This window comes from Monodelphis domestica, chromosome 1 (assembly GCF_027887165.1).
Source record: "Monodelphis domestica isolate mMonDom1 chromosome 1, mMonDom1.pri, whole genome shotgun sequence".
Taxonomy (NCBI): Eukaryota; Metazoa; Chordata; class Mammalia; order Didelphimorphia; family Didelphidae; genus Monodelphis; species Monodelphis domestica.
In genome coordinates this window covers 697649116-697668566 of record NC_077227.1, presented here as the reverse complement: position 1 = coordinate 697668566, position 19451 = coordinate 697649116, and the positions used below count along the sequence as shown (strand labels likewise).

Below are 19451 nucleotides of genomic sequence, written 5' to 3'. Positions count from 1 at the left end.
CATAGGTTCCCCAAGTTCTTTTGTTCCTCGGAGTCCATCCTGAGTCGGTGGCACTCCCAGGGGCTGGTGACCAGAGCGTCTTGACTCGGGTGCAGTCTTGGAAATCAGCTCTGTTGTCGTAGTAGCAGCGCTAACCCCTTTTCCCTTGATTAAAGAGTGATTTTGACTATTTAATAGTTCTGTGTTTTTTCCTAGTTGACAAATCACAGACATTTATAAGCAAGATTCTCCTCCTTCCCTCTGTCCAATCCCACAGAAGGTGGGGAGGGGGCTTGCTGTGACATTTATAGTCTGAATGAGTGATATTCAACATTAAGTGCCCCTAAAGACCTTCATGATCAAGAAAAGTCTGTGAATATCATGGGATTCCCAGGCTGAAACCATATTGACACTTTTGAAACTCACTGTACTTTCTCTCCTTCAGCTTATCTTATAGTTGGCTATAAACTCTTCTCAAGGTTTTTGAAAATAGGTCAGGAAAATTAAAAATTTAGGTAGTTTTAGTCTAAGGAATACTAAGGGGTCTTGAAAATTGGGGTTACAAGCCAAATACTTCTCTGAGAATTACATACTCAATCTTATCCCACACACTATACTATATCATAATATAATATACTATAATACACTTTACTATCCTCTAGCATAATAAACTATAGTATACTTTACTATATCATAATATACTATACTATAATATACTTTACTATACTATATTATGATATACTATAATACACTTTACTCTCCTATATTATAATATACTATAATACACTTCACTATGCTATATTATAATATACTCTACTATAATACACTTTACTATCCTCTATCATAATACACTATAGTACACTTTACTATATCATAATATATTCGACTATAATATACTTTACTATACTATATTATGATATACTATAATACACTTTACTCTCCTATATTATAATATACTATAATATACTTCACTATGCTATATTATAATATACTCTACTATAATACACTTTACTATCCTATAATATAATTTACTATACTATATTATGCTTTGCTATAATATACTTTACTATCCTATATTATAACATATTATAATATACTTTTCTATTTTATATTATAATACACTTTACTATTTTATATTATACTTTACTATAATACATTTTACTATACTCTAATATACTTTACTATATACTGTACTATGCTATTCTATTCTTAACTATGTTGAGGTTTTTATCCTCAATAATAATTCCTAAGCCTCAACCCCAAAGTTACCTTGCTCCAATCCTGACCCTATGCCCCTAGTGTACAGAACAAAGGAAAGGACAGTTCTGCTTTCTTCTGCCCTAATCAGACCACATCTATTGTCTGAGCCCAAACTTTTAGAAAGCAGATTAACAAATTGGAGAGTGTTTATCATGAGTTAAGGTATATGGAAATCATGTCATATGATAATTTAATCATATATCAATGAAGCTCTGCCGGGTCTACCCAGATAGAAATGATCTCTCCATCTGTAAATATCTCACCCCTCTCTCTTCTTATGTCCTTTTCACATTTTAAGCTATTGGTTATTTTTGTTTATGTCTTACCCTCCCTGTGGGATTGTAAACTCCTTAAGGGACAGGAACTAATTATTTTCCTTAGTCACATCCCAGTCCCTAGCACAGTGACATACATATAAGTTCTCAGTAAGTGCTTACTGAATAAATCATCTGGGGATGACAAGAGAGAAGAGAAGAGCTTTTTGTTCAGTTGGTTCAGTCCTACTCAAGATCCCATTTGGAGTTTTCTTAGAAAAAATAACTGGAGTGATTTGCCGTTTCCTTCTCCAACTCATTTTACAAATAAGGAACTGAGATAAACTGGATTAAGTGACTTGCCTAGAATCACACAGCTAGTAAGTGTTTGAGTCCAGATTTGAACTCAGGAAGATGAATCTTCCTGACCTGGTGCTCTATCTACTTCAACACCGAGTTATCTGAGGTGAAGTGAGATTATTCTCAGTACCACGGAAAGGAAGGGCTATAAGCAATGGTTAGAAGTTACAGGGAGGAAAACTGAATGTAAACAATATATTCCATACATATTCATATATATGTACTTAACATATTATACACACACACACATATAAACACCATCTAATAATTAGAGCTATCTAAAAATGGCATTGAGGGTAGTAAGGTCCCCATTCCTGAAAATATTCAAGCAGAAGAAGGGTGGTCATCTGGAACAGGTATTTCCCAAAGAGAGAAATCCAGGTTATTTATAGTCATATGAAATAAGGCTCAAAATGATTACTTATTAGAGAAATGCAAATTAAAGCACCTCTGAGTTTCTGTCTCACCCATCAAAGTGGCAAAGATGATTAAAAAAGAAAATGATAAATGCTGGAGGGACTTTGATGGCATCATGTCAGAACATTTGGAAATTGTAATGTGACAGGTGGCATGATAGAAGCCAGGTGTAAGTATCTTGTGATGTCATAGCTGTGCTCTGGTCCACTTCCCTGCTTTTTAACATTCTAGAGAGGGTAGTGTACAGTTTAGCTACAAAGTGGTGTAATCTCCATACCACCAATCCAATGGCCATCACCAGAGGGGAGGTAGAATTCATACCTTGGGCAGAGGGGAGGAAGGCAACTAATCCTCCAAAGCTGCAGAATCCCTCACTGTCTGACAGAAAGAGTTCAACTAATCAATCCATGATAATTATTAAGCCCCTACTCTGTGCCAGGCCCTGGGGATGCAATTAACCAATGAACATTTATTAAACACCTACTAGGTGCCAGAAATCATGCTTTGCCCTGAGATTACAAAAAGAAGCAAATGACAGTCTCTGTCCTCAAAGAGCTATCAGTCTAATGGGGAAGACAACAAACAAATAAATATGTACAAAACAAGCTATATACAGAATAAATAGAAAAAAAAATCAACAGGAAGAAGGCTCTGGAATTGAGAGGAGCTGAGAAAGACTTTGCCCTCCAAAAGCTAATAGTTGAATAGGGGAGGCAATAAATAACCAAATATAGAAACAAGCTATATACAGAATAAATAGGAAATAATTAACAGAGGGAAGACTAGAATTAAGAGGGGTTGAGGAAAGCTTCCTGTAGAAGGTGGGATTTTAGCTGGGACTTAAAGGAAGTCAGAGAGGTCAGCCGTCAGAGTAGAGGAAGAAAAGCATTCCAGGCATGAGGACAGCTAGAGAGAATGCCTGGAATGGAGAGATGGGCACAGGTATAAAGAATGTAACAACTGTTCCTAGTCTGGAGTCTATAGTGTGACAGGTGGCATGATAGAAGCCAGGTGTATGTATCTTGGTGATGTCATAGCTGTGCTCTGGTCCACTAATAGGAATTTAGAGTCTAATGGGAACTTTACAGAGGTCATATGTTGGAGCCAGTACACACAGGCTTTGTTAAATTTTCAGGATGAGCATTTACAACTCCCAAATCTGTACATGATACAAATCAGAGCTTGATTCATTGTTCTGTTGATTGTCCAGGCTTAATGAAAGTGATGGGGAAAATGATAATCATGAAAATTAAGTTTAAAAGTGACAGGAGTAAAAATTTCTTCCCTGGAGAGCCAATTGTTAAGCGTTTATGAGGATACCCCTGGGAGCTTAAATTCTAACTGGGAAGAATTTGCTCTACCCTTGGCTCTAAGGCTCTATGTAAATATAAAGCTGTAACCTGGAAAATACACACAACTGCCCCAAACAGGAAATCTTCTTCCCTTTCTGATCTTCTATTTCCTACATTTGGAATTTCCCTTTTTCATTCATAACCTACCTTATTCGAAATGGACAATTTCCTTTTTCTTCTTTCATATTTATTGAAATACACAGTGAGATAAACTATAAAGGGTAACCTAGTAAGCATGCTGGGAAAAAAATGCTGCAGAATTAACTCTCCTTCTTCCCATACTTGTTGAGAGCCAGTAGAAATGGCAAGAGGAAAATAAGGGAGGGACCTGCCAAGTTCTGGCAAATCCTCTAAGGAAAAAAGGGTGGGGCAGAAATTCTGGAATTGGTACTGCTCCATCTCCCCGTGGTTTTTGGTTCTCGGCATGGTCCCTTGACTCAGGTCTGAGTCTGATTCCAAAGCTGGTCCTGCATTATATATGACAGGTCTCCCTGCCCATCCATCCCAAAGGTCCAGGTTCTCATGTCTAGGATCTCTCCAAAGAGGGGCAGTAAAAAGGTACTAAATGTACAAGGAGTCATTAATAGAGCTACTGTTGTGGGTGTTCAGGAAGGACTAGTCCCTCTGGTGTGAAGGCTTGCTGAGCCCTTTTCAGGGATTCTCATCCATCTTTGGTGTCTACTTTTAACCCAACTCTCCGCTGTGGCTCCAAGAAGCTGTAGCATGCACAGCAGCCACACTCTGGTAAAACCATCTTGTCCAACAGGCTAAACAAGGCTGAGGATGACCCAGAAACCTCCAACCTGTCAGTGATTTAGGGAGACATCTATCCTAAGCACACAAAAACTTCCCCCTTCAAAGTGAGCAGATGAGAACAATTTGTTCCAATGGCCATGAAGGTACCGGATTTATCTACAGAATCCTGGGCCATCTCCAATGTTTCTTGTTTTTGTCCGGCTACTGGACTTCAATGGTTCTGGAGGAGTAAGGCTGACAACAATGTGTAACCCTGCTTCACTTAAATTAGATTCATCCTGTAATGTCATTGTCTACAACATCTACGAAATGTAATATCTACAAAAAATGAAGGATGAACAATATAAATGCTAACTATTGTTGTTATTAATAATGTTGCTTAGAATCACTTTTTTAAAATGTATGTATATTAGATTCGGACCCTTGAGATGCAGATGTTTTTGATATTTAGCTTGCTTGCATGTACCCTGCAAAAGAAAAGAACAAAAAAAAGCAAAAAAAGTGGGGTGAGATACTCCTTTTTTAAGGGAAGCAGATCCTAAGATCTGAAAGCCCCTGGAGTTGGCATCATAGTTGAAGAATGTCAGAGATGGCTAGGATTTGGGCAATATCTAGCCCAAGTCCCTTTCATTCTACAGATGGAGAAATTTGGGCATGGGGGGGTGCGGTTAACTATAGGTCCAAGGTCATCCTGGTCCTAAGTAATGATCCAGGAATCTCAGGGAATGTTGCCTTCTGGAAATATTCAAAAATTCATCTTTATCTAGTTTATCTGGTGAACTATCTGAGCTAAAGCTTTTGGAGCATTTAGTCTAAGAGTCTTCTTAATCTTGTTTGTTCCATAGACCCTTTGGTTATCCTAGTGAAGCCTAGGGATCCCATTTCAGAATAATGTTTTTAATTACATTAAACATGAATATCAATATATTGAAATATATTTTATAAAATATAATTATATATTATAAATACATAAAAAGAAACCAATTTTTTTGAAATAAAGATTAATTTTTTTTTACCTATGCAAGTTCATAAACTCCCTGAAAATCTATCCAGGGACCCTTTAATAATAATTGTTCTTTAATGGATTGATGGATTGATTGATTGATTGATTGATTGATTGATTGATTGATTTGGGAGGGGGCACAAGCCCCAGGTTTAAGAACCCCTGATCTAGTCCAACACCCTCATTTTACAAATGAGGAAACTGAGTTCCAGAGATGTGAAATAATTTGTTCAAGATTCTAATGTGAGCAGAGGCAGGAATCAGGAAACCTGGTTCCTGGTTAATCAGGTAGCATTTATTAATCCTCTACTACAGTGCCAGGCATTGGGATGAGATAGGATAAAAAGAAAGGCTAAAAAACAAAAAGTCTCTGCTTTCAGTGGAGTTTACTGCCCAGGGTCACACAGCTATGAAGTATGCAAGGCTAGATTTGGACCCAGCTACTCCTGATCCCACATCAGTGAACTTTCAGGACCTGGTTTCATCAATTAAATTAAATTAAATGAATGAATGAAGAGCATTTATTAAGCATTTACAATGTGCTAAGTATCCAGTAAAGCATTGGGGAGGATACTAATAGAAAAATCAATCAATAAACATTTAAATGTCAACTATGTGCCCTCGGGCATTATACTAAATGCTAGGGATGAAAATACAAAAAAAAAAAGTCCCTGCTCTCAATGAGATCACAGTCTAATAGTGACTAGTCTAAAATTGCTTCCAACTCTAACTCTATCTTGATCCTATCCACTTTGTGACTTTGTACACCTCTCTTTTCTCTGGACCCATTTTCCCCATCTGCAAAATGGGCAAAATTCTTGCAAAGGATAATAATGGTGACATAATGGTTGTGACAGTTTTGCAACAACAAAATGAATGGGTACGGAAGGTGGGTGAAAGTTGGGGGAGCAGTAAAAGGAGGGGGGTTAATAACAGGGGCGCGCCTCCTCAGATCTGCATTACTTTCTTTTTTTTAACCCTTACCTTCCATCTTGGAATCAATATTGTGTGTTGGTTCCAAGGCAGAAGCTTGACAATTGGGGTTAAGTGATTTTTTCAGGGTCATACAGTTACGAAGTGGCTGAGGTCGCACATGAACCCAGGATCTCCTGTTTGTATACCTGGCTCTCAATTTACTCAACTATCTAGCAGTCAGTTTCTACAGACGTTTCTGAATGGCCCCAGAGGGCCACCGTCCACGCAGCCAGTAAGGAGGCGGGGTTAATTCTGTTTCGATAAAATGGCGGCTCCTAATTGAGGGCTGAAACTAAGGAGGCCGCCATACTTAGTAAGGCATGACGGTCCGGTCGGAGGACTTCCGGTACCCAAGTTCGGGGATCGGGCCCTAGAGTCCCGGGAAATCCTTCGATCGGCGATTCTTCGTCCTACACAGGCGCCGGGAGTGAGTCGTCAGTTTCTGAATTCTACCTTCTCCCACCTCCCACGCGTCTTCCGCCGGCAAGTTTGTGAGCTGGTTGATGGATTTCGGCTTGAACTGCTTCGCGCCCCGGGGAATGGTATCACGATCCGCCGTTTTACAATTGAAGAACTGAAGAGGCCTGGGTAATCTTGGTTCCCCTTTCCGCAGGGCGGGGTGGAGGTTGTCATTCAACCCAATTTTACAGACAGGGAAACTGAGGCACGGCGGGGAGAGACTCGACCAAGTTGAGATTTAGGTCCGGCTCTCTCGGCTCCAGGTCTAAGCTTCTTAGTATAACGGAACGATACTCTCAACCCAGTCCAAAAGTCAGGTTGGACCAGAGTTCGAATTCCAGATCCGCAACTGATGAATTATGGGGTGGTCTCCTTCCCGTTCTGGGTTTCGCTTTCCTGAAAAAAATGTTAGAGGAGGAAGTTGGAGCAGACCAACTCGAGGTTTCCAGCCCTCACATTCTCCTTCACAACCTGTCTCTTTCCTACCTTACCAGGATTTGCACACCACTTCCCTCTGGGTACTCTGCCATTCCAAGGGATACTAGCCTCCAGACTGTTCCTAGAATGCTCAGTCTATGGACTCCGGGGCATTTTCCTTGACTGTTCCCCCTACTTAGAATTTTCTGCTTCCTTTTCTTTGCCTCTCCCAGAAGTCTTTCCCAACCTTTCTTAATCTTGGTTGATTATCTCCTGTTTATTCTGACCATATCCTCGTTTGTTTGTTTTTGTTGTTGACATGTTGTCTCCCTAGTTAGGCTCTTAGATTCTTGTAAGCAGGGATTTTTTTGTCTTTCTTGGGAGCCCCAGCCCATAGCATGATGCCTGGCACATAGTAGGTGCTTAATAAATGTATGCTTAGGGGTCAGCTAGTTGGCTCTGTAGATGGAGAACCTGACCTAGAAGAGGAGGTCTTGGGTTCAAATGTGACCTCAAACACTTCCTAGCTGTGTGACCCTGGGCAAGTCACTTAATCCACATTTCCTAGCTCTTCTGCCTTGGAACTAATACACCATATTGATTCTAAGACAGAAGGTAAAAGTTTTTAAAAAGAAAATATAAATGCATACTTGACTTGATTCCCCATTCCACCTATTTCTGCCACACTGGCTTTCTCAGTGACTCACCTGAGGTCTGACAGCCAGACCAGTTCCAACAGCTAGTCCACATTCTATTTAGTGCCACTCTCCTTGGACAGGTCCATTTCTCCCCTGCTTTATCCCTTTCTTTCTGCCTCCTGTTTTCAGGTTCCCAAAAACTGGTTATTTATTCTTATTTCCTGACCTCTCAGATCCTTGCCATCATTTGTTTTTACCACTTCCACTACACAGGGATTGTGATACATTATTATCATTCTGTGCTTCCTACCAGACTGGATTGCTCAAATGCTACAAATTACCCTCCAGCCCACAAAACAGACCATGTTGTTATTGTTCTTTATATGTATCTAATTCTTGGTGACTCCATGGACCCTTGTGTCTATGAGGTTTTTTTCTTGGCAAAGATATGAGTGGTTTGCCATTTCCTTCTCCAGTAGATTAAGGCAAACAAGTGAAGTAACTTGTCCAGAATCACACAGCAATAGGTATCTGAGAAACCAAATTTGAACTCAGATCTTCTTAACTCCAGAGCATATACCTCCTTAACTCTCTACCTCCTGAAACAGAGCATATACTTTTCTACATCTTGTTTTTAGTCAGATTGTTTCCTATCCTTTATATCTGTATAGTCTTCCTTGATCAGTCAATCTAGATAGTCTAGAAATTGTTGTTCAGTCATGTCCAGCTCCTTATGACTAGATACTAGAATGGTTTTGTCATTTCCTTCTCTAGTGGATTAAGGTAAACAGAGTTAAGTGACTTCCCCAAGGCCACACAGCTAGTAAGTATCTGAGGCCAAATTTGAACTCAGGTCTTCCTGACTTCAGGCCCAATTCACTGAGTCATCTAGTGGCTCTAGGAATTCTAGGAATACTATACTCCAGACATTGGTAATTAAGTCCATGGAAATTGAGATCACCAAATGAGAGTATGTAGAGAGAAAAGAAAGGAGAGTCAAAAACAGAGCCTCAGGGTATACCATGTTTAGCAGTTATATTCTGGGTGATTCTTTAGCAAAGGAGTCTGAAAAGCAATGGTCAGAGAAGTAGGAGGAGAACCAAAAGGGAACAATATCATGAAAATCCAGAGAAAAGTGTTTCCAGGAGGAGAAGGTAGTAAATGGTGCTAACCAGAGAATTCAGAGAATTCAAGAAAGAGGAGGACTGAGAAAAAGGCATTCAATTTGGTATTTAAGAGATCATTGATAACTTTGGAGAGTTATTTCAGGTAAATGATGAGGCCTAGAGCTAGACTGCAGTGAGTTAAGAAGTGAGTGAGAAGAGAGGCTTGGAGGGCAGACTGCTTTTGTCTAGAGTTTAGCTGAGTAGGGGAGGAGGTAAGGGATGAGAGCAAGAATGAGAGGGAGCCTTGGCATAGCTTGTTGAAGAAGCCAGGAAATAGGCAGTAATTGAAGATTAGAAAAAGTTTATAGTGGGACCACTGCTGGAGAAGACAGAAGGGAGTGGGATAAAAAGTATATGGTGAGGGATTGGCCTCTTCCAAGAGTGGAGTGAAGAAGGATGTAATGGGGATGATTGTTGAAAGGATGTGAGATGAGGAGGAAGGAGGTCTCTGGGAATGGTCTCAGTCTTTTCAGCCTCTAAACTGAAAGGCTATGGAGCACATTGTGGGGAGAAGCTTGAGGTGTGAAGAGAAGGTTTGGAACAGCTCCTGGAAGTGGCTCCTGCCTGGGGGAAATGAGTTTAAACTGAATATGACCCCCGACGATGTTGGGAGGAAAGGGGGATGATCCTGTGGTGATTGGCAGATTGACCAAAGGTAAGAAGTAACTACAGCTTTCTCTCCAGAAATCCTGCCAGGGCAGAATGGTGATGACTATGGAAAGGTGGGATAGGGAACCATTAGGATGACTTCTAAAGGATTATCTTGTACCATTTGAGTTTAGCTAGCAAAAAATTATAGTAGACCAAGTCTGCATAGTTTTGTAACTATCTCTTGATCTTTTTAGTAGGAAGGGAAGGAGGCAGATTATGGGGATGATCTAGAGTTAGGTATGATCCCCCAAGTAGTAATGACTTTCCCTCTTGGATCACATGAGGGTAACACTTTGCACCCATTATTGCCATTTTTCAGTACTGGGCATTTGAGTTACCTTTGTGATTGATCTTAGACTGAATTTTATGAGGGTAGCAACCAGATCTTAAGTAATTTTTCCCTTAAAGAATTATCATGATGCATTGCCCTTGTTAGGTGCTTAATAGGTGTCCATTGAATGAATGAATGAATGAATGAATGAATGCAGGCATGAATAAATAAACTGTGTGCTTGGGGGGCAAACAAAAGCCTTGTGCCTGTGAGCACTGCACATGACTCCTGGGACTGAGAATATTGCTGAGGACAAATTTGGCTTTCAGTTTCTTTTCATTACCAGTGGAGAAACACTTCTTGTCCCCTTACAGGAGGCTAGCGGCCCCATGAAATCCTTTGTGCAGGGTGCTATTGAAAAAATCTAACCTTCTTATCTTTGTTTCACAGAAACCAAGACTAGAGAATTGGATATCAGATGGATTTCCCTGACAATCTCTTTCCCACATTCTTTTTGCCTGGCCCCCCTGGCCAGAATGACTCCCCTGGCTCTTTCCTGGCTCCTGCTTGGAGTGACTATATGCAGCTGTTGAAGCCCCCCCAGACCCAAGATCCTTCGGTAGGAGCAACCCTGGGGCCCTTTCTGGGGAACTGTTGTTAGTTGGCACAAACGGTACTATTAATTTCTGCTCTACTAGTAGGATGTCTGATGTCCTCGGTACCCCAGGGACTTGACTTGGGGAGCTTCCCCTGTCAACAATTCCATAATGAGGAAGAATAATATCACTCGTGTTCTCTATTAGCTCATTGGGATCATAGATTTGGATCTAGAAGGGGCCTTGGAGATCATTTTGTCCAGCTCCCTCATTTTACAGATGAGGAAACTGAGACCCAGGGAGAGGGAGGGATTTTTCCAGGCAGTAAGTGGTCTCCTAAGTGTTCAGATTGGTTTTAGAAAATAGCTCCTCTGATTGCAAACCCATTGCTGGCTCAAATCTTCCCTACTGGGATGGACAGGAAATATTTAGAGTTAAAAAGATTTAACCTAACTCAGCAATGTTCAGTGTAGGACCAGTTAATTTACAAGAACTGAAGTGGTCCTAGGCCTCTAGACCTAGAGGTAGAAGGGACTTCAGAGGCCTCATTTTATAGATGAAGAAACTGAGACCCAGAGATATGAGATGACTTGCCCTGGGCCACACAGGTAGTAAACTTCAAAGATAGTATTAGAATGCAAGTGCTCTGACTCCAAAATTCATACCACACACCCTGGCAAAATGGAGATTTACCTAGATGATAAAGGGGTAGACTAATGGCAGCTGTTCTTCTCTTTCAGGTCAGCCCCCAACATGAGGCATCATATGTGGCAAAGTGGGGAAGATGGACTTCTGACACTCCTGGACCTCTCCCCTTTCTGCACCCTGGTGCTGGTGAGGAGGTCCCTTTTACTGTCCCTGCTTGCTGCTTTCTGACACAGTTCCCTCCCAGCCATCCATTTTTATTGGGGTATAACTCCTGGAACCTAGCCTAAAACTCCCTCTGGAAACAGAAGCTGCTTGGACTTTGGGCTCTCATCTCAATGCCCAGAGTCATCAGATGCATATATCTACCTACCAAGGATGGGGAATTAAAATGATCCTCCTACAAAGTTCTTGGGATTGCCTTTTCCACTTTTACCTTCCCTTTTGGCATTTCCTTCTCAATTTATTCTCAGACTTCTCACCCAACCCAGATCCTTTTTGTCCCAGAATCTTTCTCCTTAGCCTCCCTAATTTCCCTTCAGATCCCTGGGACCCTGAGCTGACATCCCAAGATCTGCTTTTCCAGGGCAGATGGAGGCATCCATCCAGAGCCAGAGTGACCGTAGATGTGATAGAGCAGGTGAATAGACATTGGGGACTTTTCAGAGTTACTTTGGGCTCTGATCTGAGCCCTTGCAGTCTATGGTCACTGCCCCAATCTTTCTGTGCCCCTTTCAGCTCAACCAGTTCTTGTGGGATCATGGGGACATTGCCTTCGGACCCCTAGGAAGGCTGCTGCAGGAGAATTTTAACCTGGGGGAAACAAAGGTAAATTTGGCCACTGAACAGCTGAGATAAGTGTCTCCTGGCTGGGGGAAGTGAGTTTAAACTAAAAGTGATGGGTGAGGGTGGGGGGTGATCCTGAGGTGATGACTGATTGACCAGAGGCAGTAACTGAAGCTTTCTCTCCAGAAATCCTGCAAGGGCAGAAAGGTGATGAATGCAGAACGGTTGCTCCAGGACCTCAGTGGACACCAGCCCAAGGGGCAAGTGACTCAAGGAGAAGGGAAGGGGGTGAGGGGGAATGGACTGTCTGGATTTAGGATTGGGAAGAGAGAATTGGGAGGTGGGACCAGAATTACTCCCCAAGTATACCAACCTTCTGCCTGACCATCCCACCTATGCTAACTCAGTGGGTGCAAGGGAAGCCCTAGACCTGGGATTGAGTCTTAGTTGTGGCACTAACAAGTCGTGTGTCCTCTGAGGCTTAGTCTCCTTATCTGTAAAATGGGGATGATAATCTTTATTCAACCATGTATGGCAGTATGGGTTGCCATAAGAAAAGTGCTTTGTGGACCTTTATATGTTTTGGAAATAGTGAGATGATTTAAAAAAAAAAACAACCCTTACTTTCTATCTTAGAATCAATACTGTATAATTTATTCCAAGACAGAACTAGGGAATGGGGTTAAGTGAATTTCCCAGGGTCCTGCTGGGAAATGCCTGAATCTACATTTGAACCCAGGACCTACTACCATCTTTAGGCCATCTCACCACGGAGCCAGCCAGCTGCCCCCGAGAAGGTATTATTTTTAATAGGATCTTCCTCTCATAGGTGCCCCTGGGCCCACTTGAGCACCCGTCAGCGACGCTTCTCCCTTGTAGGGGGTGCAGTGCTGGGCCAGGAAGTAGAAGGTCTGCTTGGTGGGCTGCTGCATGAGGAGCTCGAGTCACGCTGGAAGAAGCTGCTGCTGGACGAAGCTTCTACAGGGGGTGCTCTGGGTTGGCTCCCTGGGGCCAAACCCCAAGTCGGGCAGCTGATCTACCCCACTGGGAGAGCCCACAACCAGCTGAGTATCCTTCTGGAGCAAGGAGGGGAGATGGGCTCGTCCTCTCCTGCTAGGGACTTATTGGGGGGAGGGGGGGAGGGGGGAGGTGCAGGAGGGCTAGGCGAGGGACTGGCCAGATGGAGAATGCTACATCCGTATCCAAGTTCCTGGGCTTGGTTCTGGCTCTGTTAAAGGGGCTCAGACCAGATGGTTTCCGAGGTCCTTTCCATCCCCTGGTTCTGCATCTTAAGGCTGACTTAACTAGCTCTTCAGATTTCCAGAAGGTCAGACTGTCTCCTACCAGCAATCCCCAAGCCCTGGGGGAGCCCATCCGAGTCCTGCTCCGGGGCCCAGTGCGGCAAGTGGTGACCCGCACTATCCAAGGGGAAGGTGAGTGTGCTGAGCGTCTCCTTCAGGGGACCCCCATTTTCCACCCTCTGCCCCGCACCGATCTCCAGGAAACTTCCTGATTTGGCTCCTGGGGTCCCCTCCTCCCCAGACTGTTCTCAGCTAACCCCTGTGCTCTCCTCAGCTCTGGTAGCTGTTCGCTCTGATCACCACTGTGCTGTGTGGCAGGTCAGTCGGCAAGGGCATCCTGAACCCCTCCAGGTGCTGGACACGGAGAAGGGAGCCACAGGAATCAGCCTCAGGTGAGGTGGGGGCCTGGGATGTGGAGAAGCTCGGGCGGGGGGCCCCCATCACCCCCATGCTGACGTCCCTCGCTCAATCCCTGCAGCCCTCATCTTCCCGCAGAGCTGGCCGTCTGCACTCGTTCAGGAGCTGTCTGTCTGTGGAGCCCCCGGGACGGGTAATGTGTGCCCCCGGGTCAGTTGCGACCCAGACTCTTCCCCCTACCCTTGCCAGGCTTTCCCAGGCCAGACCTCCATCATCCTCTGCCAGGCACAGCCCAAGTCTGCCTGGGCCTCTTTCTAGAGACAAAGAGTGAGGTCCGTTCTCCTTCTGTCCTCAAGGCTGCAGCAAATACACCATGACCCCGAGACCCTCATCTTCAAGGACCCCTCGAAGTGGCGCTGGGCAGACTTCACAGCTCACCCCCGGGTGCTGACGGTTGCCGACCGCACTGGCATCAGACTCACGGATGTTCGGGTAGGGATGTGGGGGCGGACATTCCCCGGCCTTGGAGGAAGAGACTTTAGGGTATCAGGGTGTCAGGGCTTAGGAGCGTGGCCTCCTGACCGTGCCTTTGGCCTCAGGGTCCTTCAGACTGCAGGGCGCTCCTTTTTCGTGTGGGGGCAGAAGCCTCGTGTCAGCGAGGGGAGCGCGTCCTCCTGGCCCAGTCCTTGGGGACGTCTGGTCCTGTCTCCCCGAGTCCCACCCTCCACCTTGTCTGCACGCAGGTAAGTGAAAATCCTCTTGTCCCAAGGCTGCCGAGACCCTTTCCCTCATCCCCAAAGACCCTTCTTCCAAAGGTGACCTCCCCTGCCCCCCGAAGTTCCCAGGGTACATCCATGCAGAGTGGGTGCTGTCCCCCTGATTTGGGGCACAATGCTCCCAGTTCTCCCTCTACCTGATGGATGAGCGTTTACCTCTCGTGCCAATGATGAAGTGGAACCATGGGCTCATGTCCCCTCCGCTGCTGGCTCAGCTGCTGCCCCCACCCCAGCCTGGGGCACCCCTTCCCTTGCTGCTAGGAGGACTTGGGGGCCACCTACGGATGCTGCATCTCTCAGGTGAGACCCAGGGACGAGGCTGGCAGGAACCAAGGGGCACTGTTTGGGTCGCAACCTCCGGCTGACTCCCTTGCTGTCCCCTCTTCCCCAGGAGGCTCCGCTTGTACCCCTCAGCTTGCAGCCCCACCACAGTCGCTTCCTTCACCAATCGACTCCCTCCCTGGCTTTCCGGAGCTTGAGCCACATGGTCAGCAGCTGCTGCAGGAGCGTCTCAAGGCTCCTCTCACAGGTATGTTGGGAATGTGCTGCCCCCACATGGGAGGGCATATGGATAAAGGTGTCCCCAGCATAGGGTGTTTAGGGACCAATAGCCTGCTGTCCAAATGAAACAACTCAGGATTGGGGATCCTCTTCCCTGGGCTCTCCCCAGGCTTGGTTGCTGTCGTACCGCCACGTTGCCTCAATCCCACCATGTTGCTGTTCCAACTTTCGGCCGCCGGAGACACTTTTTATCAGCGCTTTTGGCTCCAGCCAGATGCCAACTCTGAAGATGCTGACTCTCTCCGAAATGCCAACTCTTCTAGTGACCACACTGGTGACCTGGGCCTCAATTCTCACGACCAGACTTCTGCTACTGGGTCCTTGGACGCAGCCCCTGACCCCATGGCTGTTTCCTGGAATCCCCAGGCTGTTGCCTGTTGCCGCCGTTGGTTGAAGACTCTGTTACAGGCTCCCCCGGCCCTCCCTCCCTGGACACCCCCTACTTTCTCCCAACATCATCTCCGATGGTCGAGGGAGGAAGAAGCGAAAGGAAAGGTCCAAGAGGGCCTGCAGGCCGCCATGACTGAAGATCGGCTCCTGCAACAAGGGGACCTGGACCCACTCCCTCCCTCAGATCCTCCCCCTGGCCATGAACCCTTTGGTCCTGAGGACAAGTTGAGTGAACGTTTGGAAGCGTCCTGGGAGGGGAAGGGAGCCCTTTGGTGGGACAGCCAGCAAAGTGGCTCTCGGGCACCCAGAAAGCGGCATTCACGGGAGAAGAAGCGGACTCAGCTTTCCAGCTCTTTCTCCTCTGTCAGAACCAATTCTGACTTCTCTGACCTCAACAGTTCCTTCCACCATCCCCATGAGACTCCTAGCCCCATCCATAGGCCATCTGAAGCTTCTCAATCTCTGGAGCCATCGCAGGAGCTCTGGGCCAAAAGTGTACCCCGTGAGCGGCGGCAGACACTTCGAGATTACCTTGCAGTCCTCCCTTCTCTTGACTCTGAAAGCTGTTCTGCACCCCAGTCCCAGGATCTAGGCAGCCAGACCTTCCCCACTTCTGACACAGGAAGACGTTCTGTGCCACATTCCCAGAATCTGGGTAGCCAACCCCTCTATTCCCTTGACCCAGGGTTCAGCTCTTTATCACACTCCCAGAATTCAAGCATCCACACCCTTCCTTCCCGATCCACTCCTTCCCTTGCAGGCTCACAGCCCCTCAAGAAGAAACCCCGCATGGGCTTCTAAGGACATTTGTGGGTCGTAGGATCCTCAGACATCTCTGGAACTCGTGATATTGTAGATTTGGAATGGGACATTTCCTTATTTACAGATGGGGAAACTGAGGCCAGAAAGAATCACACCAAGTGTTCAATCAATGATCATTACTCCATGATACCTCCTCTGTAACTTGCAGAATTGGCAAAGCTCACTCTTTTATCTGGCTGCACCCAGCCTCCACTGCTAGGCAGTCTGATCAGTCTTGGTATTCAGGAAAAGTTTTTGATGCACCTTACCTTGTTTGCTTTAATACTAATCACTCATGGGAGCTCACTGTAAGGCACCCTCTCTTGATGTCCCAGTTCTGACACCATCTCAGTGATCACTGAAACTGGGGGGGTCAGTATTTATACCATTTAGCCTTGGATATTTGTTTTTCACAGTGACCAGAGCCAATTGGGGAAATGTCCCCCCGGAGACACATGGACCCTCTACAGTTAGCTGGGATATTGACCATTGTGGAGCTTTTAAAAAGAGTCACTCTTAACTTTTAAGTCTCTGTTTCACCAGGGAAAACATAAAAATTTGAAGGAGGGACTTTGGAGCCAAGGCAGAAAAGGGTTTGAATGAGGAACTGTCTTATAGCTGCTGCCTTAGGCTTCTCCATTGATGTCATCTCAGGTTCCAAACCGAGTCTTTTAAATTACACCCTTTTTACTGTGGGCTGCCTCTCTTCTTCAAAGTTATCTACTGATCCCCTCTCTATGACTTCGGAGCTAATGACTGTATCATAAAGACTGGAAACTTCCCCATCATCTGCCTTTCAGACATGGGCACCTAGCACAAGTGTCTCCTTATATGTCTAAGCTGACTGTCTAATCCATACTCTTGGACGTCACCAGAGGTTAATAACAAAGGGAAATGGTGAGATGTACAAGGGACTGATTGACTATTACTTAAAGATACAAAATTTTACTGGGGGAAAAAGGTCTTATGTGAATTATCATCCCTTAAAGAAACCAAAAGGATATCCTAATTTTAAAACTCAAAAATGTGTTTTTGTCATCATGGAATCCTTGTGGAATGACTTTGCCATAGGCAAAGAATTGACTGGAAGACCAAAAGATAAAGGGATACTTCTTTGGGAAATCAAATCAAATCAAAGCTGACTTTGGAGGAGGGCAGAGACCTTATGCCGGCTTACATTTTCCAGTGTCTAGTGAATATTTACATATTACATGTTATAATTCAATATTACAATAAATAATTGCCAAGAAATAATCTAATTATAGAAATTCCCAACTAATGACAAAATGCATAAAATATGTGATAAATAAATACAACTATAAAACACTCCATGTAGCTAAAGTCAAATAAATGAAGAGTTGATTTATCTTTAGGCCACCCCAACGTTATAAAAATGCCATTTACATTATTTATTGGATGCAACTCAAAAAGGTTCATCTCCAATAAAGTGCAATGACCCACATTGGCCCTGAGGAAGATTGTGCCCTTCCTTATCTTGATAGTTTGGGACTGTGTGCTTTGAATGTTACTTATATGCTGTGTTGCTTGGTTTTGCTAACTGGTTTTCTTTTTTTTTTTTTTCATGGAAGAGGGGGGAATTCTGGAGGGAAAAGACAGGGAAATAATTGGTGTAAAAAAAAACAAAGGAACCTTTCGACTACAAAAATTACATGAACTGTTTTGTTAGGGAAAGGCCCCATCAAAACTCAACGCTAGTGGAAAACATTCTTCTTGCTAATGAAATGTAAGATCCATGTGGAAAACTACAGAAAGAATTTGAGATGCCCAGCGTGTAAACAGAGAAGTGGCAAATGAGATTCAGTGTGAGCAAGAGTAAGATAACACCTGACCACTTATCTTGCTATGTCTTTGAACAAGTCAAAACATTTTAGGTCATGTTTCTTTGTAAGGAAACAATGAGGTCTAAAACTTCCAAACTTGTACTCTGCTGATGGACTCAACCTCTATTCAGAAATCACAATAGCTAGCATTTATTTATAAATTATAATTATTATAACAGATCTGAGTTTAGACCCAGCCTCAGACACTTCCTGGCTGTGTGATCCTGGGCAAGTCACAACCCCAATTTTCCTCCATTCCTCATCTAAAATGGGAATGTCCTGGAGAAGACTCTACCAAGAAAACCCCTGGACAATGCCCCTGGGGTCATGTAGAGTTGGACATGACTGAAGGACAACAAAAAGCATTTACTTAGTACTTTAATGTGCCTATGGAGCTATATGGATGTTACCTCTTGATGGTTACAATAACCCTGGGAAGAACGGGTTCCTATCTCCATTGTAGCAAGTACTTTAAGGCAGAACCCATCCACCTGAAGGATCTAGGTGATACAGGAGAGTGTGCCCCCAGATATTGGAGGGGAATACCTTGTAACTTCTGTTCTTTATCTTTTTGGTAATACAGTTATTTTAAAAAAAAATGGTGGAAGTGGTTAGTCTCACCACCACCAGAATGTAAGCTCTTTGAGGTCAGGGGCTTTTGTCTATATGGCCAGTGCCTAGTGCAGTACTGGGTACATAGAAGGTGCTGCTCATTGACTGACTCAGTAGCTTTCAACTTCTAATGCTCAACATTCTACCCCAGATTTTTCTTTCTATATCAATGGTGGGTGATTCTGCAACCTTAATCAGGTAATAGCTATTCAGTCTTCTTTAAAGAAATAAAATGTTGAAAGGGAACGGCATCATCATTCAGTTAAACTAGTCAAGAAAAGTGGATAGAAATATGGCAAAAAATTAGCTTAGAACCATGCTATATGCCATACGTTACAATAAATTCTGGTTGGCTATAGAAGATAATTTTATCAGTCATAAAATTAGAAGAAAAGGGAATAAAAAAGACATTGTTGGAGCTGAAAGCAGTGGCCATGAGGAAGCAATATATAAATACACATAAATATATAGAAATTGGTATAAAGTAGTGTAAGATCAATCAGATTTCTGGAACTCTCCACTAGAGACTTTTTTCTAAGTTGACAAGCCCAATACTTACTATGAAATCTGGCCAGTCAACCGCTTTTGTTCCCACCGTCTACTTGGCCTCTTTCTTTTTCCTCAAGGTTATCAGGAGAGACTTTGTCAAGTGCTTTGCTAAGTAAATGGTCTACATTCTCCAGCATCCCCTTGCTCTACCAGTCTGGTTACTCTATCTGAAAGGAAATTAGTATCATTTGGCAGGGCTTGGAAAGTTCCTTCTGGCCCTTTGTGATCCAATATCCTTTTGTAGGTAGATATCCACTGACTATCCTTGCAATTGTCTC

The 19451-nt window shown here is 44.0% G+C and overlaps 1 protein-coding gene across 2 annotated transcripts; it reads left to right on the top strand.

The window, feature by feature from the left end:
• Positions 1-6624: 6624 nt before the first annotated feature.
• On the top strand, positions 6625-17638 carry TAF1C (TATA-box binding protein associated factor, RNA polymerase I subunit C). Of its 2 annotated transcripts, XM_056810203.1 has the most exons (15): positions 6625-6944; positions 10409-10577; positions 11295-11388; positions 11742-11839; positions 11938-12027; positions 12172-12245; positions 12815-13053; positions 13302-13418; positions 13561-13678; positions 13765-13836; positions 14000-14135; positions 14243-14386; positions 14545-14719; positions 14811-14948; positions 15090-17638. In XM_056810203.1, exons 2-15 carry the CDS (start codon positions 10437-10439, stop codon positions 16169-16171), a joined length of 2718 nt encoding a protein of 905 aa, XP_056666181.1. In that variant the 5' UTR covers positions 6625-6944; positions 10409-10436; the 3' UTR covers positions 16172-17638. The 2 variants fall into 2 exon arrangements, with proteins under 2 accessions (XP_056666181.1, XP_056666186.1); XM_056810208.1 differs by lacking the exon at positions 13765-13836 and having other exon boundaries at positions 6627-6944.
• The last annotated feature ends 1813 nt before the right edge of the window (positions 17639-19451 follow it).